The 27,349-nt window shown below is 45.3% G+C and overlaps 1 protein-coding gene across 4 annotated transcripts in view; it reads left to right on the forward strand.

The window, feature by feature from the left end:
• ICA1 (islet cell autoantigen 1) overlaps positions 1–27,349 on the forward strand; it is a 147,614-nt gene that overhangs the window by 86,823 nt on the left and 33,442 nt on the right. For 3 of the 4 annotated variants that reach the window (XM_062179033.1, XM_062179035.1, XM_062179034.1), the window contains 2 exons: positions 19,422–19,547; positions 20,270–20,368. In XM_062179033.1, coding sequence (XP_062035017.1) covers positions 19,422–19,547; positions 20,270–20,368 — 225 coding nt within the window. Of the gene's footprint in view, positions 1–19,421; positions 19,548–20,269; positions 20,369–24,910; positions 24,990–27,349 lie in introns of those variants that run through there. The other variant, XM_062179036.1, reaches the window with a different exon arrangement.

Consider the following 27,349-nt stretch of genomic DNA (forward strand, 5'->3'; position numbering starts at 1 on the left):
ACGGTGCTGGAGACAGCCACTGAAGGGATGCGCCATGCACCGAGAGAATCTCCCCACCTGGATATTCGAATGTACATCGACAAGCGTGGGCCACCAGACTTCCTTTCAAAAAGAACTATATAACACAGACACTGAACAGATAGAAAGCTGTGGCATACCACCTCAAAACAAAACTCAAAAACATTTCCAAAAATGGGAAAAATCCCGGTATTTGATATTTTGAGTATTCTGGAAGAGTGATCTTCTTTTAAGGTGATCCTTTAATTCCTTGTTTATTACTTTGTTTTGTAAGCCATAACAATTTAGAAGAAATCTATCACACATAATGTCACCTCCAGGATTCCAAAGAGAGTGGGCATCCGTGTGACTGCTTCCACTTGGAACAGCAATGATTGGTCTCTACAGACTCCAGGTTCCAAGAAGGTCAAAAGAATCCTATTCTTATGAGCTACCCAACTTTCACAGTCATCCCTTCAGTTGCTTATTGAGCATTTAATATGTACTAGGCACTGTGCCAGTCTCTGAAGATGAAGTTGTGAACAAGGTAGTCCCCACGACTGCCTTCACGGAATTGGTATCATAGAAGGGGAGACCGACATTAATCAAACAATTTAAATAGGCAAGTGGGAGCAAGCATTTAGCCTGGCGTTAAGATACCGGCCTCCCATATCGGAGTATTCAGTTCAGAACTGAACTCCCTGTGTTCAGTTCCTGCCTCTGGCTGCTGGCTCCAGCTTCCTGTTAATGTCAACCCTGGATTTGGATAGCCCAGTCATCCCAGATGGAAGACAGGTTGCAGGAGTACGTGTAGAAAGGCTTTAGGGGCGTCCTGGAAAAGGATGCATGTTACTTCTCACAGTCCATTGCGGAGAACTTAGTCTCAGGGCCACATGCATGTTTTTTTGTTTGTTTTTTTTTTTTAAGATTTTATTTATTTATTTGAAAGGCAGAGTTACAGAGAGATCTTCCATCTGCTGGTTCACTTCCCAAATCGCCACAATGGTCATGGCTGGGCCAGGTCGAAGCCAAGAGCCATGATCTTCTTCTGGGTCTCCCATGAGGATACAAGGGCCCGAGGATTTGGAACGTCTTCTGCTGCTTTCCCAGGCACATTAGCAGAGAGCTGGATCAGAAGTGGAGCAGGCAGTACTCGAACTGACGCTCATATGAGATTCTGGCACTGCAGGTTGTGACTTAACCCACTGTGCCACAGCGCCAGCCCCAGGGCCACATTCATTTTCACGGGAGTCTGACAATACTGAAGGGTGAGTGCATTTTGAAGGGCAGCGGGCTGCCTGGGCCCCAGGAGCACCGGCTTAGCATCGGTAAAGCCTGAACTAGCATCAGAGCTGTGATGACCAAAGGAGCTATCCCTGACACAAACCAAAAATGGGCTGGGTGTTGGCAAAGAACACAGGACCCAGGTGTCCCAGAGCAAATCGGAACAAGGTGGCTTCCAGCCAGAAGGAGCAAGGGAAACATCGCGATACATCAAATCTCAGAACATGTTTTAACGGTTTGGGCAACTGAGAAATAAATCAGCGGGACCAGCTTCCTTCCTGACATCCGACAATTACTGGGGCAAGAAGATAAAGACACAGGTGCCCAGTGTGCAGGGTCCAGATTTGCCCACACTGCTGCAGGGATGTGAGCTGGCCTTCACGTGCGGGGCTGCTCAGAGGTCCCTGGACGCCCGGTTCGGCCTCGCTTATGGAATTCCAGGGCACCACCAGGTGGGACTGTGAGGGGAAGGCCTGCTGGTCATCCCCGTTCCCTCCCTCCAGGACCCTCCTCAGAGCAAAGAGGCACACCCCCACACGGGGGTCATCACCACCAGTCGGTTCACCTGCTGATTTGGTGGTTGATGTGCATGTGTGACTTACATATAGTGAATGGCCACCAAGAAGCATAATAAAACCTACAGGAATATAAAATATAAGCAGGTTTGGCCTGGGCAGCCAAGAGCCACAGCAAATTCTTTAGCCTTTTCCATAGCACATACATGTGAATAAATGATCAAAAGAAAGAGTAATAAATATAAAAAGAATACCGTTTTAAAGCCATAGTAGCAGGGTGAGCATTTGGCTGGTGGTTAAGATGCTGGTTAAAATGCCTTACGTTCTGTTCCTCTCTGATTCCTGACTCCGTGTCCTGTGAATGAGGCCTTGAGAGACAACAGTGATGTCTCAAGCGATCGGTACCTGCCACCTCTCAGGGGACTCGGATTGTGTCCTGGCTCCTGGCTGTGGCCCTGACCTAGTGCTGGCTGTCACAGGCATTTGGGCAGTGAACAGCAGATAGGACCTCTCTTTACCCCCTTCTCTCGCAAATAAATAATAATTTTTTTTTCAAAAATATCCAGTAAATACAAGAAATACTGGTGGGCTGAGAAGGCAGTGTTGCAGGTTTAGGCTGCCAGCTGCAAGGTGTGCCTCTCAGAGACAAATTGATCAAGTGTGTACCCTGGGCACAGCCCTGTAACCTGAGTTCATACTGCCACTGATGACCTGAAAGAGGAAGTGAGTCCAGTCGGTTAAATTTTCTGATGACGGAATTGCTTTCTTAAGTTAAAAACAGAAAACTGGAAAAAAAAATACCAGCTGAGTAAACATTAACAATGTTAGGATGTTGTGATGGCTGGCTAAATTAATCTGAAATGCATCTACGTACTATATTATAAGCCGCATGGTTGTAAATGTTTTTAACTGTGTTTATTTCTACTTGCTTTGGATTGAAAAAAAGATCTTTTGCTCTTTGATCCCACATCAATGAATGTATCTGCATAGTGACTAATAGTTCATATTTTAATACAAGAAGCTGGAATCGCAAGCTTTTAACACATTAGAGTATTTTTATGGGATGAGTTAATCCAGTGACAAGGAAAAAGAGTAGGAGAGAGAGTGCCGACACCCTTATTTTGGGTCATACGCAGTTCATCTCAGTGGTCTGGGATCTGCCACAACTGGGATGGCAAAGTGATTTAGAGAACTGAGCATAGACCCACCCTTGCTGGTAAAGTGAGTTTGCGTAAGTTGCCTGATGGTTCTGAAACCCAGTCTCCTTTGTGAGATAGAAATAGTAACAAAAGTGTGCTGTAGGTGGGTTGTGAGAACCAAATGAGAGTATGTGCGTGCATATTTACGTCTGATCTGTACATGGTGGCGGCAATGATGAGAAAAAGGACCAGTGCCTGAAAAAGCCTGAGCGACAGCTCAGCAAACAGAGCCCGCTGTGTCCTTTGCAGAGCAGTTTTGTGCAGTGGGGAAGCAAGACCTGGGCGGAGATGTGTTCACTCTTCCAGTATCCTCTGCATCCACACTGTGTCTTGCATACCTGCACCGTGCAAGGCCCACAGCTGTAGCCTGGTAGAATTGCGTACGTCCAGCTCATTAAGTTCCGAGCCCAGAGGACAGCTGGGTACGCGTGGGAACAGGTGGCACTGAGCACAGTTTGCTGTCGGAAGGGCCTTGCACAGTGCACTGCCTGCACAGGGCAGGGAGCTGCAACCTGCAGGGGAGCATCACAGGAAGAGGCTCTCAGAGGTGCAGACCTCTTAGCGGAAACAGAACAGATGAGTGGGAGCTACCACGGGGACGAGAAGGACGGGAAGGGTGCAGAAGCACGGATGTGAGTTTGGCCCGTGTAGCAGAGGTGGCAACTCCGTGTGCCCAGAGCACGGTGCCTGGGATGTGACGTGGCAGCGGAGGCCAGCTGGCCAAAGGCAAGCAGGGCCTGGAGGTGGAGGTTGTAATTCATACAGCAGGTGACACGATCCAGCCTGCTTCACGTTCTGGATCTCGCACTCAGGGCTGTTGTGTCTTAGACACAGTTGTCTTGTGCTTCCGTGTTGTCCTCTATGAAACGAGGGGAGCTGCATGTGGGACAGGTGTAAATCACGAGGCCCTCCTAAGTGTCCACTCCGCTCTCCCTTCCCCCTGAGAAGCAAGGTGCAGAGGCCGGCCACTCGGTGTAATAAACCAAGCAGACTTGCAGCCTCCTTATCTGGAAACTTGAGGGCGAGGACTGTGGCACAGGCCCCTATCTCCTGTGTCATCTTTCGGATGGTTATTTGATGAAGGTGTTTATCTGTGCAGTGTTTTATGCTTTCCTAGAAAATGGCCCTGCAGCGTTGCTGTACTCTGTTCTCTCAGTGACTTTGATTTTTGTTTTGTGATCAGAACGTGGTATAAACCTGGGCTCCTGAAGGGCAGAGTTAGTGAAGAAATTTGGTATTTTTTCATGAGAGTCTGGAAAGGAGCGTCTGAATGATGTATTTGTGCTATGTTCATATCTATCTGTTTGCGAGGCAGAGTTCCAGAGATAGAGGGAGAATTAGAGAGAGATCTCCTATCGGCTGATTCATTGCCCATGTGGCCACCATGGCCAAGGCTGAACAAGGCCAAAACTAGGAGCAGGAGCTTCATCTGGGTCTCCAATGTGAGTGTTGGGGCCCAAACACCTGGGCCATCTTCTGCTGCTTTTCCCAGACCATTAGCAGAGAACTGGATTGGAAATAGTGTAGCCGGTACTTGGACCGGCACCCATGTGGGATGCCAGTATGGGATACCAACATTACAGGTGGTAGTTTTACCCACTATGCTACAATACTGGCCACACCATGTTCTTTTAAAAACATTTTATTTTAGGGGCCAGCGCTGTGGCGTAGCCGTTGAAGCCGCTGCTTGCAGTGCCAGCATCCCATATGGGAACTGGCTCAAACCATTCCATGTGGTTTGAGTCCTGGCTGCTCCACTTCTGATCAGCTCTCTGCTATGGCCTGGGAAAGCAGTAGAAGATGGCCCACGTCCTTGGGCCCCTGCACACACGTGGGAGACCCGGAAGAAGCTCCTGGCTTCTGGTTTGGATCAGCGAAGCTCTGGCATTTGCAGCCATCTGGGGAGTGAACCATCGGATGGAAGACCTCCTTTGCATCTCTGTAACCCTGCCTTTCAAATAAATCAGTAACTCTTTAAAAAAAGTTATTTTAATTTAGTTCTTTGAGAGGCAGAGAGATGGAGACAGCAAGAGATCTCCCATCCACCGGTTTCCTCCCCAAGTGCCTGCAACAGCTGGAACTAGACAGGGCCAAAGCTCTGAACCAGGAATGCAGTCTAGGTCTCTTCTGTGAGTGGCAGAGACCCAACCTGAGCCATCAGTGCTGCCCCTCCCAGGGTCTGCATTAGCAGGAAGCTGGGGTCAGGAACCAAAGCCGAGTATTAAACCCAGGTACTCCAATGCAGGTGGCAGTGTCAACGGCCAGGCTGAACTGTTCTTGTGCATTGAAATTGTGCTGGCTGCATGTGTGCACTGTCTTGACGCCACAGGTGGATACAAAACTCTTGCTTTGAATAAATCGCTTTCATGCATGTGAAGGGGATGCTTTAATCCATAAAGTCAGCAGTGATGTAGCTGGAAAACCTCATGGTGTCACTGCTTATGTAGCTTTGGTTAAGTGACAGCCACATCTTCCTTGTTTTTGGCAAAATACTGCATATTAACCATCATAGCTGCAGGATTAAACATGCACAGATTCCCACCTCTTTTTCTCTCCTTTTCTTTACTGACTTCAACTTTCCTCTTCTTCCGTCTGCCATCCCCTCCCTCCTTGGTCGCTGGGAGTCAGCGTGGCCGCCCATTCTGTCTTCTCCCCAATGGGCCCCCGTGACTTCCCCGCATTGTCCCACCTTTCAGCTTCTCACTCTGCCTCATTTCCTTCTCCTTAGCTGGGGTCCTGTACTCAACAAGCCCATGAGGCGATCCTGTCTCTGTTTAGTAGTCTTCCAGACTCTGGACACACATACACACACACACACACACCCCACCGTGTTTAACTGCTCCATCCCTGCTTCCTTGTACTGGTGAGACATGCATCTCCTCTGGCCTTATTCTGAAGTTCCCTGTCTGCTCTGCACTGTCGCTCCCCCAGGACTTAGGAGGGCAGATGGCACTCTCCAGGGCAGTGCCCGAGGCTGTGCGGACAGCGTTGTGTGTGTGTTCTCTGCTCCAAACAGGCCAAGTCGTCTCATTCTCGTCTCGGGGTAACATCGTGTCGGGGGCAGATTTCACGTGCACATTGCAGTGTCACTCAGTGCAAGCAACTAGAAGCATTAGAAAAGCATGAAGTAAAAAAAAAAGTGTACGTAAATCAGCCTTCCTAGATCCCTACTACTACAGCTAGGCACATCGGCATGCGCTCATTTACAGAACACTCAACTTTTAAAGTCACTCATTGAGTTAGATTAAGAGGGTGTTATTATGCATTGGTTGATGAACTTACAGTTTAATAGGCATGAAGATCAGCTCAGAGAAGCACATACTAAAGAGAAGGACCACAGTTCTCAGAACACGCCCTGGCATACTCCAGCCTCAGGCCTTCCTTCTGCTGTTCTTTCCTGTGAGAATCCCTTCCCTCTGACACCTTCGTGCCCGCCTCCTCACTTCCTCCAGGGCTTTGGTCTGGCATCATTTTCTGGGGGAGCTTTTCAAGACTGTCCCATATAAAACAGAATCCTCACCATCCCTCCCAAACTGCACGCATGTCTTTCTTAGGCTACATTATTTTTATTGTCTAAAAAAAATGGCATATTTACTTTTATTACATCCTGCCGAGATTTATGGACAAGAAAGTAACCATCCTGAAAGCAGAGATTTGGCTTTATCCCCTGCTTATTCCTAGCACTTAGAACTGTCAGCGCTCAAGAACATATCTTGGGAGGGAGTAGGAGAATTAAGAACTAAGTATTGTGTCAGGAAAACTAAAGCCTGGATTTATCTTAGGTTGTGAAATATTCTGTAGCAACAGAATTATTTTTGAGCGAGAAGCAGTACCTTGGAAAGGGTGGCCTGCTGTTGGGGGCCGGATGGTCTAACATAGTTTATCTTCCTCCTTCATTTATTAGAGTGAACACTTCGGTAGGAACCTTCCCTCATCAAGTATCAGGTCACTGAAGTACAGACAGGGCGACAGGGTGAGCCTAAGTGTCTGATGCTACTTCAGAGTACTGAATTGCTTCATTGGCTTTCTCTATAGGTGTCTAATGAAGATTTGGGTTTTCTGTTTATTTGTTCATTTGTTCATGTATCATTATAGACTTATAGATTGGAATATATTTAGTGTGTCTTAATTATCAACCATATAAAATTTGCGGACGCTCAAGCTATCTCAGTTTTGGCTGGTAGGAGCTCCTTCTGAGATATCGTCCCTGGCTTCTGTACAGGATGTTTCAAAATCATCTTATGTATTTCCTGCCTTAAGAGCTCCTGGTCACTTGAAGAGAGGTGCAATAGTGAGAGGCCATGATCTGGGTGCTAGGGGCATGCAGTACCTCTGAGATAGCCTTTTTTTTTAAAGAGCTTTCCAAAAATGCACAGAACTTGAAAATATATTTTTCTGTGATTTAATCTTAACAGCAAAATGCAACAAAATCAGAAGCACTAAGTTCCTACTTTACTTTCACCTCCATTAAGGAAAGTGGTTTCTAAACTGCAGAGGATAGAAAGGAGCTCTTAAGGAAAAACTGCAGCTGCATCTATGAAAGAAGCTAATGTGTGCTAGTAGTAGTTAAATACATTTCGTCACCAGATTTAGGTGAATTATGTCCCAGAAAACTCATGTATGCAAGCACAGAAAATGCTGCCAGTGAGCTTTGAGAAATCAGAGCTGCCAGAAATAATACAACAAGCAAACATTGTCCTATGTTTAAAAGAGAAATTTTAAAAGCTCAATATAGTATATTGCATGGTAATTCTGAGCCATATCTAGAACTGTTGACTGTATAGATGCTTTGTTAGCAATTTAGAAAAGAAATGTGGTTATTCTAAAGGAAATGGGTTCCCCTTAAATATAACACCAGACTGACCCCATTGCTCTTGTTGTGCTTGGTAAATCTCATAGTATTGTTTACAGATAAAATGAAGAAAAATGAGCTGTGGATTAAATTTCTTACAAAGCAAGACTCAGCTATAGGAAGCAGCTATATTAATATTAGGCAAGCAAGGACTTTAGAGCAAGGATTACTACCAGAAATAAAGAGGAATGTTTATATGATCAATTCATAAAAAGGATATAATAATCCCAATTTTTTGTATAACTAATAAAGAAGCATGCAAATAAGCAAGGATTGATAGAAAACAGACTGTCTACAACAGTAGCTGGAAATTTCAACACTGCTCTTTCAGAAATTGATAGAAAAAGTAGACAGAAATCAATAAGGATATAGAATAGTATCAGCTACCTTGGCGTAATTGACATTCACAGAATATATCTCACACTGGAACATAATTATTTTCAAGTACATGTGTAAAGCCTAGATATACTATGCTTGAAATCATACAGCAGGTTGGAATAAATTCTTAATTGAAATAATGCTAAGTATTTTCTCTGATCAATTACAAAAGAATTAAGCCATAAATGAGAAACAAATGCATGCCTAAGTAAATATATATACAAAGATTTGTACTATTCTCCAAAATATTTGGAAATTAGACAGTATCCATCAAAATAACTCACGGGTCAGAAGAAGATATTACAAGGGAAATTGGGATAAATTTTGAAATGAAAGCATAACATATTAAAATAGTAAGATGTAGTTAATGCAATGTATGTGGAAAAATTTATGCCATTAAATATTTATATTTTAAAATAAGGAACTACTAAAAATCAATAATCTAAACTTTTAAGAAACTAGAAAAAGAAAAGTCTAAGCTAGTAATGGGGGAAATAAGAACAGAAACAAAAGAAATTGTAAACAAAACACAGAAAATCAGCAAAATCAAAACTTGATCCTTTGAAAAATCAATAAAATTGATAACTTCTAGTCGAAATGATTAGGAATAAGAGAGAGAAGACACAGATTGTCAATATGAAAAATAATAAAGGACCTTAATGCAGATAGTATAGACATTAAAATGACAATAAATATTATGACTGTCTTTAAGCAAACACATTTGATAATTCAGATTAAATAAATAAATCTCTTGGGGGCCAGTGCTGTGGCATAGCAGGTAAAGCCACTGCCTGCAGTGCCAGCATCCCATATGGGCGCCAATTCGAGTCCCGGATGCTCCACTTCCAATCCAGCTCTCTGCTATGGCCTGGGAAAGCAGCAGAAGATGGCCCATGTGCTTGGGTTCCTGCATCCATGTGGGAGACAGAAGAAATGCCTGGCTCCTGGGTTCGGATCAGTCCACTGGGGAGTGAACCAGCGAATGGAAGACCTCTCTCTCACCCTCTCTCTGCCTTGGCCTCTCTGTAATTCTGCCTTTCAAATAAATAAATACATCTTCAAATCAATCAATCAATCAATCTCTTGAAGCATAAACACTACCAAAATATCACTCAAATAGAAACAAATAGCCTGATTACTCTTTCTACTTATATATCATATTTATAGTTCAAAAACCTTTCCACAAACAAAATTCCAGTCCCATGAGGCTTCACTAGTGAAATGTACTAAATTTTTACCAAAGAATAATATTAATTACACACAAACCCTTCCAGAAAATAGAAGAATGAACACTTGCAAATTAATTTTATGATTCCAGTATTAATCCTGACAAGAACAAGATGTTTCAAGAAGACTATAAAATGTCCATCACGAACATAGACAAGAAATTCCTTTTGAGAGATTCTCAGCAAACTAGGAGTAGAAGGAAAACTTCCTCAGTCTTGTAACAGATACACATAAAATCCCACAGCTAATATTATACTTGATCAGGAAAGCCTTATTGCTTCCCCCATAAAATCAAGAATAAGGTATGTATGTTTGCTTATACTAGCTTCTACTTAAAAGAATCATAGTCAGTACAATAAGGCATGAAAAATGAGTAAAAGACATACACATTGGAAAGTGATAAGTAAAACTCTTCATTCTCAAACAACGTGATGCATGCACGTAGATCTTGCTATAAAAGTTCTAAGAAATATAGTAGAACTAGTATTAGCAACACCACAGGATACAAGACCAAGTAACAAAATTATTTTATTTCTAGTGATGAACTATTAGCTATTCAAAGGTGTAGAAATTACAATAGCTTCCAAAGTATGAAATACTAAGTACTAAATTTAACAAAATATGTGTAAGATTTGTGTTTCAAAACCTACAAAAAATGTTAAGACAATTTAAAATCCCAATAAATATAGAGATATACCATGTTCATTGGTAAGAAGATATTAAAGTGTCAGTTCTTTTTTTTTTTTTAAGATTTTGTTTGTTTATTTGAAAGTCAGAGTTACACAGAGGGAGGAGAGGCAGAGAGAAAGAGAGAGAGAGAGAGAGAGAGAAAGGTCTTCTATCCACTAGTTCACTCCCCAATTGGCCACAACGGCCAGAGCTGTTCCGATCCGAAACCAGGAGCCAGGAATTTCTTCCGATTCTCCCACGTGGGTGCAGGGGCCCAAGGACTTGGGCCGTCTTCTACTGCTTTCCCAGGCCCTAGCAGAGAGCTGAATCGGAAGTGGAGCAGCCGGGTCTCAAACCGGCGCCCATATGGGATGCTGGCGCTTCAGGCCAGGGCTTTAACCCACTGTGCCACAGTGCTGACCCCTAAAATGTCAGTTCTTTCCAAATATATATAGATTCAGTGCAATTCCAATAACATCTTAAAGACTTTCTTTCCAAGAAATTGATAAGCTAACCCTAAGATGTGTATAAAACATGGAATACCTGGAATAGCCAAAACAATTTCAAAAACTTACAGTACCTGACTTTAGATGTATTAAAAGCAACAACAATCAAAACAGTATAGTATTGGTAGACAGGGTAGCTAGATGGATTAAAATAATAGAACAGGAAATCCAAAAATAGACCAACACATGTATGGCCTCATCATACTAAAAGTGCTAAGGTGGATGCAATTGGAATTTGGATAATTTTTTCAACAAATGATCATGGAATGGTTGCATCTCCATTTGCAAGGTAAACCCCATGAACCTGCACCCCTAACCACAGACTGTTCACAGAAATGAACTAGAAATGATGATCAATATAAATGGGATTAGCTAAAATATTCAATTTCTTTTTTTGTTGAAGACTTATTTATTTTTTAAAGTCAGAGTTACAGAGAGAAGTGGAGAAAGAGAGAGAGGTCTTCCATCTGCTGGTTCACTCCCCAATTGGCCACAACAGTTGGAGCCGATCCGAAGCCAGGAGCCAGGATCTTCTTCTAGGTCTCCCATGCGGGTGCAAGGGCCCAAGGTCTTGGGCCATCTTGTACTGCTTTTTCAGGCCATAGCAGAGAGCTGGATTGGAAGTGGAGCAGCCGGGACTCGAATTGGCGCCCATATGGGAAGCTGGCACTGCAGGTGGTGGCTTTATCCGCTATGCCACAGTGCTGGCCCCAAATATTAAATTTCTAGAAGAAAAAGTACTGTAAAAAATGTTTGACCTTGGATTAGGGAAAGATTTATTAAGGCACAAAACACATAAACCATAGGATAATACTTGGTATTTCAAAAGGCACTATTAAGAAAATGAAAGGCAAATTTTAAAGTTGAGGAAAATGTTCCAAACTGATGAGGAGCCTTTACAAAATGTTCACAGAAAATGAAGATTACTTTTTAATTCCATTTTTCCATAAACATTTTGAAGTACCTTTATATGTCTGATAATGGATTTGTATGCAGAGCATACAAATATCTCACAATTTGGTAACAAAAGACAAACCCAGGTTTTTGAATGGGCAAAAGATTTGAATAGACACATTGCTAAAGATATGTAAGTGGCAATTACCACTTGAAATATTCAGCATCATTAGTCACTAGAGAAATGGAAGTTAAAATCACAACTATGACTACACAACCACTAAAATGGCTGGAATTTCAAAGACTGAAAATACCAAGCATGAGTGAGGATGTGGAGTCAGTGGAACTAGATCCTAGATCATCCTAGATCATTCTAGGATGCAGAATAATACAGTTACTTGGAAAAATGGCTCAGTGGTTTCTTATAAAGTGAACTGTAGATTTGCCATGTGAATCAGCACTCCTACTACTGAATATTTACCTAAGAGAAATAGCAAATGTGTTCGGGTGATGAATTGTCCTCAAATCTTTATAGCAGCTTTATTCACAGTTGCCCCAAACTGGAAACAATCCAAATGTACATAAATCACAGCATAGTCCTATAGTTGAATACTATGTAGAAATAAAAAAAAAAAAACTACTAACATAGGTAACATGATTGATCTGAAAAAGATTATGCTGAAAAAAAAAACCCAGCCACAGGAAGACCAGAGACTACATTACAATGCCATTCATGTGACACTCCAGAAGAGACAAATCTGTAGTGACGGGAAGCGGACTGGGAGTTGGCAGGGCCTGAAACCTCAGGGCAGGACTGCAGTGGGAACGTTCAGGGTGACAGACATGTTCTGTATCCTAAGTGAGGTGCTCATTGCATAATTGTATGCACTCATCCAAGAACTCATAGAACTGTACACCTAAAGTTGTAGATCGGTAAAGTTGATTGACAGTAATAGTGGGGTCTGGCACATGGCCTAGTGGTTAAGACACCAGTTAAGATGCCCATATCCCATATCAGAGTGCCTGGGTCCTCATCCCAAATCCTCTCTTGATTCCAGCTTCCTACTAAAGCACAGTATGGGAAGTGGTAGGTGATGGCTCAAGTGGTTGAGTCCCTACTACTCCCAGCTTTAGTCCAGCCTAGTCCCAGCTGTTGCGTACATTTGGGGAACGAACCACTATATGGGAGTTGTGTCTGTTCCTGTCTCTGTCTCCCTCCCTCCCTCCATCCTTTCCTCCCTCTTTGTCTTTCTGCCTCCAAAATGAATCAATAATTTTGAAGTTTGGGCTGGGCATTGTGGCAGAGCAAGTTAAGCCACTGCAAGGGATGCCCCATATCAGAGTACATGGTTTGAGTTTTGGCTTCTCCACTCTTGATCCAGCTTCCTGTTAATGCACCTGGGAAGGCAGCAGAGGATGATCCAAGTGCTTGGGGCCCTGCCACCCATGTGGGAGACCTGAGTGGAGTTCCTGGCTCCTGATGTCGGCCTGGACCAGTGCTTGCTATTAGGGACATCTGGGGAGTGACCCAGAGGGTGGCAGATCTCTCTCACCTCACCGCACCTGTCACTCTTTCAATAAATAAGTAATCTTTTTAAGGAAATGGTGACGGTGTGAGATGATGAAGGCAGCAGTGGCATCATCTCTGAGGTCCAGAATAAAGAGATCGCCTGTGTGCGTATTTAACCTGGAAAGTGGCACATCTGACCATGGAGCACCCGAGGGTGTCTGACGGGCTGCCTCCCTGCCACCGTGCTGAGGGGCCACACAAGGTTCCTGGTGACAGAGGTGCTATCCAGGCCGTGCCTCCATCTAAGCTGAGACGGTCAGCTGTCGTTGAGCCGAGGTTTCGGAGGTGACGTCTGCATGTCTGTGCGTGTCTCAGACTCGGAGCGCTGTGAATCGCGTGGAGAATAACCCTGTGTTCTCTCGTGTAGTGTCCAGAGCCTGGACTGTCGATCGGGAGACATCCGTGTCTAATCCTCACACTTGTATGTTAGACAAGTATCTCTGGCTTGGTTCTTTTGTGCAAAGCAGGGATTTCCCAAATATCATGGCAGGTAATAGGTGGTTTACGGTACATGGAAAGAGTTCTGTGTTCAAATAACTTTTAGAAACACAAGAAACTCAAATGCCAGGGCTTTCTGCCCCTTGTGCTTTAGCCAGCAGAGAAGGATTAAGACTTTTTCTCGCCAGTTGCAAATTCAGAAACCCTAAGGAAGGGCTCTGATCCATCCAGCTTGGGTCAGGGGCCTTCTACTGCATCAGCCTACCGTGATCCATTTCAGTTGACCCGGCTTGGGCCAAGACGCTGTCCTGGGCCGGTCAGTAGGAATGGTCTGTTGAAAAGCATTGCAGCCCCCAGTGAAACTGCACTGTTACAGAGACGGAATGTTGTTTTTCAGACTGGGGTGAGGGTGTTGTTAAGAGGAGATCCAAAAGTAAGTAGCTCCTAAAGTGTCCACTGGCTGCCTACACACAAGCACGGTACACGTAGGGCCATTTCCCCGTACTTCTCTGCGTAACACGGTATTAAATTGCTCCTGCCATCAATGGGTGCCTATATGATACAGCATGTGCGGTAAATGTTCACTGAAGTGACTCGGCGAGGAACTTAATTATCTGACCCTTGAAAGGTCCCAGATCATTGGCTTCGGACAAGAAGATGCTCTTTAAACAAAGCCAGACCTTCTGTTCTGTGACTTCAGGCAGGCTTAGACTTTCCCTTGTGGCACCTCAGTGAAGACAAACGGAAGTGACCGATGCATTCTATGGTCTTAAAATTTCCCCAAAGGCAGGATGCTTCCTCAGCAGAAAACACAGAGGAACAGCACACGTGGGTGAGGGAGGAGTGTGGAGAGCTGCTGGGAAAGAGAGCCATGGATTCTGGTGCTCTGGGGTGTCCGGCAGAGCTGGTAGAATCAGCTTCTGGGGAAGGTGAGCTAGACAACAACATGGGGCTGGGGGTGACCAGATACCTAGCAGTCATCTTCCCCTCCCCAGCCAGTCCTGTGTTGCCTCTTCAATCTCTCTCCAGTAAGAGCACAGTTGTCCATACCCAGCATCACTCCCCAAGTGAAAATCTGCCGTCCTTGCTCTGCCCCAGCTCCGTCCTGGTCTACCTTCATCCCTCCTCCAGGCCGTCTCCACACTGCAGTGAGGGAGACTTCTGAACTGAAAAAAGGATCCTAGCTCTTCCTTTCTTAAAAGCCTGCATTGGTTTCCCACTGCTGTAGGGGAAAAACTGAAATCCTGAGCACACGGTGGCCCTGTTCCAGTGTGTGCTTCTGTCCGCCACTCCTCACCTCGTACCACCCTCCTGCTTGTTAACAAGTCAGCTATATCAGCCTGCTGTCCATTCTGGGGCCTGCCTGTTGTCTTCCACCCGAGGGCCTTTGCACATGCCCCCACCTACCCACTCCCCGAACTAACTATTCTCTCCCCTTACATAACTAATGGTGCTCAGTCCTCCAGGGTAGAGGTTGAACCCCGTGTTCTCAGGACACATCCTCTGGGTTGGATCGTTGATCAGTCATGTTTGCGGGGCTGAGCACCTCGCTCAATCTGCAGTTATACCTTCAGTGATAAGAACATATCCCCTGTGAGTCTCCCAGGGGCAGAGACCACCACCTGTTGTGTCCACGGCTACCAGCGAGTGAAAGATCCTCCGTGAACATTAGCTGAGTGACTGGAGGGCGGGAGGAGGTAGAAAAATAAGAGTGGAATTCTTTGGTTATGTTCTTGAAGGAAACAAAACCTTTAGGAAAACAACATAATAGTGCTCTCCTGATTTGGCTGTGGGCAGTATGAAGATCTTCCCCTCTGCAGGGGAAGTAGTCTGATCTGAGAGGAAAGACAGCTTTGGCTGCACCCCATGTGGTTCAAGTTGGGGCCTGGGGGAGACTTCCAGGTTAGGAAGGACCCCGAGATTCTTTTTTTTTAAAGATTTATTTTATTTATTTGAAAGACAGAGTTGCAGAGAGAGGTAGAGACAGAGAGAGAAGTCTTCCATCCGCTGGTTCACTCCCCAGATGGCTCAATGGCCAGAGCTGTGCTGATCTGAAGCCAGGAGCCAGGAGCTTCTTCCAGGTCTCCTACGTGGGTGCAGGGGCCCAAGGACTTGGGCCATCTTCTGTTGCCTTCCTGGGCCATAGCAGAGAGCTGGATTGGATGTGGAGCAGCTGGGACTAGAACCGGTGCCCATGTGGGATGCCGGCACTTCAGGCCAGGGCGTTAACCCGCTGTGCCACAGTGCCGGCCCCAGCCCCGAGATTCTGACAGTCCAGGCATTGCTGCTATCTTGGATACACTGCATTTCCATGGCCTGGACGATGCAGGACCCAAACTAAAGAGGGTGTAATATGTGGTCATTCCCTAGGATTTAGAGAATATGGGGGAAAAGGGGAGCTGACAAACTTCAGAAGTAAACAAGGGGCACATTTATTTGAGTGGAAATTTTTTCACAGAACCTTGAGAACCACAGGAGCTCCTCACGATGTTTACGTAACTGGATATAATTCAGCTGGGGTGCAGAGGGACGACACTGAGAGCATTTCTCACTGGAGTGCATCTGGAGGCGTCTGGAATTAGGCTCTTGCTGGTGGCTCGGGCTTGACTGTGTCCTTGGCGTTTTGTCCTCGGATTGCCGGCTGGAAAGGTTTTCTAGAGCAGACATGGTGCACCGAGCAGTAAATGAACTCTACTGTGCTCCGACGTGCGGCCGTGTCCCATCCTCCCCATTTGGCAGGGAAAGGGCTCAGCATTTGGAAACCCAGCAGTGCATTAAGTATTTTCATAATCATTGTTGACACACAAAGCATATGGCCTTTCAGAACTTACTGGGTCAAGTGCTGGAGTCGTCTTCTGGGTTTCTAAATTCACTTGGCAAAATTAATTTCGGGCACATTGCAAACTGTATGAATTCATGAGATCGTTGTTATGAGCAAATAAAATAAGTTGCCTCCTAGCATATAAACTTGTCTCCGAGTAACTGATTTATTCCTGTAAAGAGAAAAAGCAAAATTCACACCCCTGCCAAAAATGTTACTTTGCATTTAATTGGAAAATCTAGAACATCCATGTCAGGAGGCTGATGATGTGGATACTTTATATTTACTTTGTGCATCCTGGTTATGCTATGAGACCCACCTCAGATGTTCCCTCGCGTCAGAAGCCTTCCTGGTCTTGTCCTGATTTAGATCCGTTATCTGCAGCCACAGGAATGCTGTGAAATCACAACCAAGCACTCCGCGGCTTTAAACACTGAGCATTTTTATTGCTTACAGATCTGTGGGTTAGTAGTGCAGTTCTGGCCCCTGTGGGCTCACTTGGGTGTTTGTGGTCAACTGTGGGGCAGGGAGGGGTGTACTGATAAATGGCTGGACTCCCTTGCATGTCTGTGATCCGCTGGCCAAAGACTCATCTGCTAGGACAACTGGGTTCTCCCTCTCATATCTCTTGCACGCAGAGTCTCTTTTTTTTTTGACAGTGAGAGAGAGAGAGAGGGAGACAGAGAGAAAGGTCTTCTGTTAGTTCACTCCCCAAATGGCTGTTACGGCCAGCGCGCTGCGCCGATCTGAAGCCAGGAGCCAGGTGCTTCCCCCTGGTCTCCCATGCGGGTGCAGGGCCCAAGCACTTGGGCCATTTTCCACTGCCTTCCCAGACCACAGCAGAGAGCTGGACTGGAAGAGGAGCAACTGGGACAGAATCCGGCGCCCCAACCTGGAATAGAACCCGGGTGCCGGCGCTGCAGGCAGAGGATTAGCCAAGTGAGCCACGGCGCCGGCCAGCACGAAGAGTCTCTTGAACCCATCCACCCGTCTAGTCTGGGTACATCCTCATGGCAATCTCAGAGAAGCCAGAATAAAAGTAGAGGTGGGCCAGCCTTATATTTTTTCCAAGCTTCCAGTGTTGTTACATTTGTTAGCATCTCATTGACCAAAGTAAGTCACAAGCCCAAGTGCAGAGTCGGAGTAGGAGAGCGTCACAGAGTTATAGGGCAACGGGCTGGGAGGCAGGGAGGCCAGTAATGGGGACTTCAGCGACATCACCCGGCAGCTTGTCTGTGCTGTCTCTGCTCCTCACCCTTAGTCTGCTTTTGTTTTCCTTCAGTGTAATGCGCTCGCTAACTTCTTTGTCCCAAAAGCTTGGTAGGGCCTTATGCACATGGGCATTCATTCACAGTTCTTGACTGCCTGTCTTTAAGATTGATTTATTTATTTGAGAAGCAGAGTTACAGAAAGAGAGAGAGAGGGAAAGAGAAGGGGAAAGGGAAGGTGGGAGGGAGGGAGGGAAGGGGAGAGAGAGAGAAAGAAAGATCTTCCATCAGCTGGTTCACTCCTCAAATGGGTGCAACAGTGCAACAACCAGGGATGAGCCCGGCGCAGGGACGTAAAGCGGCGCTCCGTTATGGGATACCAGTGTCACAAGTGACAGCTTAATCCACTGCGTCACAACGCCAGCAACCCTCATCACTTCTAAAACTACTTTAAGGGTTACACTTTAAAACACATTGGAATGCCTTACTTCTTCAAATGACCTGCAAAATCTCATTGTGTCAACAAACGCGTATCAAGTCTCCACCCTGCAGCAGGTTGTCAGGTGCTGTGCTGGTGGGCAAATTAGACCTTGGCTGTGTCCCCCCCGGGGTCCTGGGGTGAGGGCCTTTGTCATAAGGAGCCAGTGTCCCCTCCAGTTCTCAGTTACCTATCTAGTGTCTGCAACGTGAGCAATCATCTGTGATAGGTTAATATTTGAACTCTCTAAAGTTGAGTACCTGAAAGATAGCGTTCTATTTGTCAACTATACCTCCACAAAGTGGGTTTTTAAAAGCTTGGCTTGCTTTCTCTGGTCACAATATGATGTGGTAACACTTTGAATTGAAAGAAGGGGGAGATGTTGACTTCACAGTTTAATATTTAAAAATTTATTTGAGAGGTAGAGATATAGAGAAGGAAAGAAAAAGAACTTCTCTCCACTGGTTCACTCCTCCAATGCCCACACAGCCAGAACTAGGCTTAGCCCAGAGCTCCCCTGTGCTGCCTCCTGGGGTGCATATCAACAGGGGGCTGGCCTCCGGGGCAGGACCTGGACTTGAACTCAGGTTCCTTGATATGGGATGTGAGCATCCCAGGCAGTATCTTAACCGCCAGACCAAACTGCCTGGCTCAGAAGTTTACTGCATTACATTTTAAACCTTTCTGCCTTACTGTGAAATAGTGTATAGAATAGGCATATCTGAATCTTTCTTGACCTTTACTCTGTCCCTAAGTTTACTGTATGGTTCAGGGACAGACAGAAAATTGTTAGTGTAATTTCTTGATACTAAAAAGTTAAAAATTGGTCGGAGAGGGGGCGCAGTTTTTAAAGTTATGTCAAAATTCCCTCTTAGGTCTCCTAGACAGAAAAAGGGCATTAGTGGAAGAACAGGGGGAGTGCAAGTCAAGTCTGTGGGTTAGTAAATGGGCTTGCTGTTCACCTTGTGTCTTCACAAACGTCGCACGTTATGTATGATGTGAGCCCGAGAGAAAGCAGAGTGAGAAGTGTGCGGGGACTGGGCTCCCGAGCAATGCAGGTGCACAGTGGAGCAGCAGTTAGCCCCTGCCACTTGCGCATCTCCAGAATCCTCGGCACTGTGCTCGGTTTGTGAATGCCCTGACCAGAAAGGACTCTCAACACAAGAGTAAGAAAGATGCAGTGAAGATCTTCAGTCTGCTAGGAAGGCGTGTGGGTTGTGCTCTGAGTCAGGACGTTTGAGGTAAAGCGTGCACGTTGTGGGATCTTCTTTACCTGGAGTTTTCAGGTAAGAACGAGAAGCGCTCCATGTTGGTCTTCTCTCACCTGCAAACGTTAACTACTTAGGAGTCTGACTAATCCAGCGATTCTTCCTTGGTTTTCGCAGGTACAGACACAGGTACGCCTTGCAAAAAAAAACTTTGACAAGTTGAAGATGGACGTGTGTCAAAAAGTGGATCTTCTTGGAGCAAGCAGATGCAATCTCTTGTCTCACATGCTGGCGACATACCAGGTAACAAAGCGATGTTTGTTACCATGAACAAAGAATGGCTTGAGACTCGGATGACATAGAGGATCTTTGAGTTCCGAGTCTGGTTTTGGCATTTTGATGTTCGGAATGCCGTTCTCATAATTTACTTGCCACATCTGTCTCCTAGGGTCCTACAGTTTGACTCAGTCCAAGTATCTGTTCCCTATACATATTCTGTAATTTCCCATTGCCCTGTGTTTACTTCAGGGGTCTGTTGAGTGTGGATTACCAATTGCTGTGTATTGTAGGGAATAATACAATTAAGAAGACCAGGTTCTGTGTCTTCAAAGAGCTCCACGTTTAGGAAGGAAGTTGAGACAATCTGACTATATGTTCTAAACCTGTAGGACAGAAAGTGCTCACTGAAAAAAATTCTAGACAACTCCATGGGGGTTTGAGAAAGGAAGACTCAAAACAGTTGAGGAGTATCAGAGATAGATTGTTTCTGCCTAGACTGGGGTTGAAGAAAGGAGTGAATGATACAGAGAATGGAGAGGGGAGGGTTCCAGGTCGAGGGAGCCACGTGTGCCGTGGGAGGCAGTTTTGGGGGAATCCGGGGCATTTATGGGCTGAAATCCGAGGTGTGCATGGGGGCCTAGTGGGAAACCTGATGGGCCCCGAGATGAGCCGGACGTCTCCTTCAGAGCCCTGTGGCTGGAACTCGGCGTTCAGAACACGAATCACTTCCCCGCCTCTCTTCGCAGACTACCCTGCTTCATTTTTGGGAGAAAACTTCCCACACGATGGCCGCCATCCACGAGAGCTTCAGAGGTTACCAGCCATATGAGTTCACCACGCTGAAGGTAGGAAAGCTAGGAGGGGCCTCTTGAAAATCTTACGCAGAGCTCCATTGCAGCATGCGTTGTGGTCGGGGACTCCGGAGGTCAGAGAGAGCGCCGGACCCCAGCAGGGTCATGTTTACGTCTCAGTCCTCAGTGCCACGATCGCTGTACACACAAATGTGATCGAAAACCTCAGACGGCCCCGGCGATCCGTGGTCCTGGGGGAGGGACTCAGCCCCGGTGATTGCATTTGCTCCTCTGTGATACTTGTTAGACACGGCTGAAGAGAAGATTACGTGCGCTTGGTTACTTGCAGTTACTAAATCCAGACATACTCATTCATTTAAGGTGTTCTCTTTGCTCTCTGACTTTGGAAAAATCCTCTATTCTGAGAGTACCATTGAATACAGAAGTACACTTTTCTGTAACACTGCAGTAATATTTTATAAGTGAAAAATCAACAAACTCAGTTCTTTCTTTCCTCAGAAGGGAGAGAAGTACAGACTCTAACTCTCAGTGTTGAAACTGAACATGGAATTATTTTTCTCCCTGATGGTTGCTAGGAATGAATTTTTATGGAGATAAGGAAGTGATTTTGCTTCCAAAAGGATTTTAAGAATGGTGAGAGAACAATGGGTGCTTTGTTACCAGGTTGTATCTTTGAAAAAGAAAAAAAAAAAAAAAAAAACCCACATGGGCAAGAACTAGCTCAAGTTCACCTGGAAATTGCCTTGCTTCTAGTTTTTCAGGCAATTTGTATCCCAACGCTTTGCTTGACAAACTCACAACATTAAAAAGCTGCTTTGTTTGGGCCGTTTTGTCTTTGCCTTAAAATGCTGCCTTGATTTTAAGATGTCTGTAAAGTCACTGCGTCTCTCAAAGTCTTAAGATGGAAACCTTGCAGATGCCAGTCTTGAAAATGAAGGTCCCATGAGAGATGCCTCAGCCTGTGACGGACCTGAGCGACCCCCGTGCAGGAGAGCTGACCATGGAGTTCTTCCTCCCCTCGCCCTCCCGGCTCCTCGCTGCACGGTCATGGGTGCTTCCTCGCAGGCCGCCAGCCGCAGGCAGTCAGGTGTTGTGCTCTGCCCACTCTCAGCAGTGAGCGGAGGGACCTTCTGTTTCCGTGTGTCCCTCTCTGTCCAGCCAAATGTTCTGCACATGTAAGCCTGCAGCCTTCTCCTTCACGCTGGCCATGGTACCGCTGCTGGCAGGGGCTGTGTGTCTTCTCTCTGATTTACTGCTGCTCTCCACACCTCAGGAAGCAGCCATTGTGACCACAGTGGACTGACCAAGATGATCACACACTGTTCACAGTTCTCACGTGGGCCTGGGCAGAATCCCCTGGGTGACTCTGAGCTCTGGGCGCAGGAATACACACGAGGTGCTGTTCTGTATACTGCTTCAGAGGTTATCTGTTTTTTGAAAGAGAGCTGCACCCCTCAGCCAAGTAGACGAGGAAATGATGCCTACCCCCAAATATAAGAAAAGAAAACTTCAGGTTGAGGTGAATTGCGTATAAAATATGATATGAAATTGAATTGGTGCCATAGTCCCAGAAGAACCCCTGTGTGTACTCCTGGCATGCTGTGCAGTGGAAAATGTGGCTCCTTGGTGTCTGCCAGGCTGCTCACCCTGCAGACAGCAGTGAGCTGATGCTGGGCAGGACTTCTGGGTAGAGACCGAGCATCAGTGTGACCGCCGTGGCTCTGGACATGATCACGAACATTTTGGACAGGAGACTCTCCGTTACCTTTGACATCCTCAGAACTTCCCTTCAATTATGACTTCATTAACAGCTTGTGGATTGGTTGTGATGCACTCTGGGTAGGAGGAGTACATCTGTTGAGGAATAACCGTGTTGTAGTGATGCTCAGAATGTGTCCAGAATCAAATCCTACCTAACCTGCACTTTGAGTGCCTCTCCATAATACTGCTCTATAATACTTTGAACCATGACTCGCTACATTAGAATTCTTTATGTAAACTCCAATCTGATATAATATAAATCTGAGTTGTCCTACACAACTCATTATTACATAGATAGGCACATTGTGTACATATTGTATGCAAGGAAACATGAAAACCAAGACCACGAATGCCATTTGTATCATCATTCATTATGAGGCGGCTGTTTGGCTTCTCAATCTTGTTGCACCAGTATTTTTTAAAATATGTCTGGTGCTTATAAGATTTTTATTTTATCAAGTCTTCTTCTTTTTTTAAATATTTGTTTATTTATTTGAGAGGCAGAGTCACAGAGCAGCAGAGGCAGAGAGAGAGAGAGAGAGGTCTTCCATCCACTGGTTCACTCTCCTGATGGCCACAATGGCCAGAGCTGTGCTGATCTGAAGCCAGGAGACAGGAGCTTCTTCCAGGTCCCCTACTAGGGTGCAGGGGCCCAAGGACTTGAGCTATCCTCTACTGCTTTCCCAGCCCATAGCAGAGAGCTGGATCGGAAGTGGAGCAGCCGGGACATAAACTGGTGCCCATATGGGATGCTGGCGCTGCAGGCGGCAGTTTTACCTGCCACGCCACAGTGCCGGCCCCTCAAGTCTTCTTTTAACTGATGTATGTATAATACTTTTGTTCTGAGTGGCACTGTGTATTGATCATGGAGATCTTGAAATTCAAATAATTATTTTCATGGTTGATTTGTTCTCTGGCTGTACCAAAGCAAATGCCCCTTAGACGCCTTTGGGACTCTGACTGGAAAGCAAACACTGTCTTTGGAGACGGCGGCCGGGCTCTGTTAATGAAAAGCAAGCCATTTGTTTTCTTTGCTCCAGGGTTTATTCTGAGTGTGTTGGTAATTGTGCCATTGCAGCTGTATTTCCTGACTGTTGGTTTTATGCTTGATGAAGGATGATAATTAACGTGTTAAACACTTGGTGTATCCTGTTTGGAGGGAAGAGTTTTTTTGCTGTAGAGTTACAGGGATATAACTCAAGCCTCCTGAAGTTCAGAGTTTTACTTCTAATAAGTCCTTCTCTAAGCAATACATAATAGTTCTTTTACAAAATAATTTTTATTATAAAGGTGAATTGAGACTCTGTTTCATACAGCTTGAAAATATCTAAGTGCCTGTTGTGACATTAGGAATATTTTGTGGTAAGGTAATGCTTTGTGTGACAACACTGACTGCCTTCTTCTAATTTTACCTACATATGATGTGAGCGTATTGGTTCTACCCCCCCCCCCTTTTTTTTAATTTGCAAGAAGCACAGATAGAAACAGAGACAGACAAACAGGGCAAGATCTTCCATCTACTAGTTTACTCCTCAAATGCCCAAAATAGCTGGGGCTGGAGCAGGTCAAAGTCAGGAGCCAAGAACTCCATCAGGGTCGCCCATATGGGTGGCAGGGACCCAAGTACTTGAGCCTTCATCTGCTGCTCCCCAGGGCACACAGTGAACAGGAAGCTGGAATTGGAGGTTGAGCTGGGACAGTAATGCAGCTACTCCAGCACGGGCTGCAGACATCGCAAGCAGCATAGTAACCTCTGTGCCACACACTGCTCTATTTTGACTTTACTTTTAGTGACCTATTCCTTCATCAACTTAATTTTATAATAAGTAGATTTTTTGAAGCATTTTTCTTTGTGGAAAATTTAGCCTTGAAATATATTGTTATAAAAAAATTTTAATCTAATAATTGTAATATTTCAAATTTAAAGCAGAAGGACTATTTTTTAAGTGATTTCTAACACCCCTCCCCCCAAAAGAAATCAATTTGCTAGTCTTATATTTTCAAGCAAACATTTATTGATTTATTAAAGTGTTATTAAGCATAAACATTTTATATGCTTTATCATTGATGCATTAATTTTATACTAACTCCAATTTATCTGGGAATGTCTTTCAAGTCATGGGTATAGGGATGGAATAACTGATCTGGAAAACACTGTCCCATTTTTGAGGAAGTAATTTAGACTAAGAATGTAAAGCATTTTAAAAACACTAAATGAAATTCTATCTTGTAAGAGAAGCAGCTCCCTATCTTACATTGCCAACCCTCAGATGTCAGTGTGTTTTCCTCATCCTCCCAGAATATCATTTACTTAATGTCTTTCCTTGGATCCAGAACAGGTGTCAGTCAAGATAAGAAGCCCGTAGGAGTCAAGTGGCTTTTCCTTGGAAAATCTAAAATTCTTTTTGTGTCAGTGACCATTTTTCCCCCTCTATCTGATCTGGCACACCGACAATGCGTGGAGTTGGGCATCTTAGTAGAGTGAGTGTTAGGCCCTTGACAGCACTGGGCACTGATCTGGGAACTGGCTAAGAGGAGGCATTGGTCTTGGATTTGCATGTTTAAAGAGGTCAGAGTGCCTAGATTTAAAAAAAAGAGCTGGTAGCAGCATGTACTCCTGTGACATGCTGCCTTCCAGTGTCTTTGGAAGGAAAGTCAGAGGTTTTTTTTTTTTTTTCTTTTTTAAAAGTATTTATTAATAGAAAATTGGTTATGTAAATCACCAATGTAATGACATTGTCATGTCACTGTTGGAAAGTAGGAAGTGCATCTGTATATCCTGATAGAAAACCTCAAATGTGTTTTTCCTGACAGAAGTAAAATAATGAGGAGTTTCTATCTGTGGCGTTGTCTGTTCTAGACAATTCAAATTAATGGAATGATCAAATGCATGGTCTTTCATGTCTGGCTTCTCTCGCTTCATGCTTCTCAAGACTCCTCCACATTGTAGCGTATGTGAGTACTTCTTTCATGTTTATGATCAAATAATAGTCCACTGTATGGATCCACATTTGTTTATTCATTCACAAATTGATGGACATTTCCGTTTTCACTTTGGGACTATTCTGAATACCGCTATGAACATTTGTGTGTAACTCTGTGGACATATATATTCTGTTCTCTGGGGTAAATATTTAGCAGTAGAAGTACTAGTGGCTGCACACTTTACACTCCTGCCAGTGATGTGTAGAGGTTCCAGTTTCTACACATCCCTACCAGCATTTAATATTATCTCTTTGAATGCATCAGAATGTATTCTTTTTGTTTGACACATAATTGTATACATTATGGGGTACAGTGTGCTAGTTTGATACACATACATGGTAAATAATAATCAAATGACAGCAGTGAGCAGCTCCTTAAACACGCACCATCGTGTAGGGAAACTCCCAACACCTCTCACTGGACAGCCACATTGCGACTTTGTGGTCTGGTCTCTGATAAAGCAAAGCAAGTAAGAGCACAGGCTGTTGAGCCAGGCAGGCCCGGCTTTAAATCTGGTGCTGCCACTCGCTGCTGTGTGATGCTGGTGTTGGTGCTGGCAGCGTTGCTGTTGCTGTGACACAGTAAGGAGCATGTGGTTGGAGGGGATGGCGGAGGTGACGGTGGCATAGTGGTGGTGATGCTGGTGCCAATGGTGAGGGCAGCAATCATGGGGGTGGCTCTAAGGAGCACCCGGGGTGGTGATGGAGGTGGGCTTCTCAGGAATTCCGTAGAGCATCCAGGAGACAACCAACGAGATGATGGATATATATAGGAGAGGGTCTGTTGAGACTGTCAGGGCCAATAGCCCCACTTACCGTACTTTCTTGCTCACTGTTTTCATCCTGGATTATTAGTTTTATAATGAGTTTCACAGGCAAGGTTGTGAATGGCAGTGGGTGGGAAGTCTTGCTACACCTTGCCTCAGGGTAACCCAGCCCACTCCCTGCTGGCTTCCACAAGCACTGTGGCAGCTCCATTCCCAAACCTGCCCTTCAGCCCTGCGTGTGGGGATCTGGGCTCACAGCATTCCCAGCAGGGTAGGGGAGGGCTGGGCGGGGCCTTCCCATCCCTGCAACAGGGCTAATTCTGAAAAATGCAAAATTTGGCTTTGCTGCTGCCTCTCGACCTGTGCCAAGATTTTAACTCTAAGGAAACCTGCCTTCGAAAACACAATTCTGAGCCTGTGCAGAAATGACCGTTGACACAGATGCACCGCGCTTCCTCCTTTCTCTCTCGGGGTGCAGGGCTTAGCACTGGTGTGTGGAACGTCCTCCTGGAGACCAAAATGCTTTCAGCTTTCAAAATTCAAAAGACATCCTTTTCTAAATTTGTTTTTCTCGAATCCGTCTGCCTAGCAGCCTTCTTCCACCCACCCACCTCCACATTTCTCAGTTAATCACCAGAGCGTTCACTGACAGGCCACATGGCTCTGTAGTTACTTGCTTTGAAAATAAAGCCGTAATAGTTTTTATGAAAATTGGGTAAATATGCCTGCGATGCTATTTCGGTTACCAGTCCCAACAAGGCAATTACTCATGGCGGCCGTCCAGCGTAGCCTCGCAGACTTTCAAGTCTTCTCAGTGGCATTTTCTTTACACAGCGCTTAGCGTAGCTTTCCTTCTCCAAAGCTGCTACAGGCCAGACCGTTGATAGCAGCACATTGGGATGCATCCAGGTCACTGGGGAGAGAGGCTGGGGGGGGCTGAGCAAAGCCGTCCCCAAAACCTGAGGGGACGAGCCAGAATGTGTCCTGTCACGTGTTGGGCCGTGCCTTATGGTGACTGGCATTCGTTCTCCCAGGCAGCTGGTGGCTCCGGCTCCCTTCACGTGTTCTTTTCCATCCCCCACTTTTTTTTTGTCCCTAATTCCTCCTTGAGGGGAAAGGAAAAAGTATGACCATTGTGTGGGTAGTTAATGCTGTGCCAAGTCTTCTGTTAAGGGTAGGGTGAAATAATGTCTGGGAGAGTTTGTCTTACAGTGTGTTTGACCGTTGTACTGAGGTTGGGTTTATAATTGGGTTCAGCATTGAAATATACAAGGTACATTTATATTCTATAGTTAAATCTCAGAATAACCTTGAGATGTTGGGGATACTTGCTTCCATGGTTGTTAAGAACTTTTATGTATTTAATCTATTTAAAAGACAAAGAGAGGGGCCAGTGCTGTGGCGTAGTAGGGTAAGCCTCTTTCTGCTGTGCCAGTATCCCATATGGGTGCTGGTTCAAGTCCTGGCTGCTCCCTTTCCATTCCAGCTCTCTGCTAATGGCC

Source organism: Lepus europaeus, chromosome 20 (assembly GCF_033115175.1).
Source record: "Lepus europaeus isolate LE1 chromosome 20, mLepTim1.pri, whole genome shotgun sequence".
Taxonomy (NCBI): Eukaryota; Metazoa; Chordata; class Mammalia; order Lagomorpha; family Leporidae; genus Lepus; species Lepus europaeus.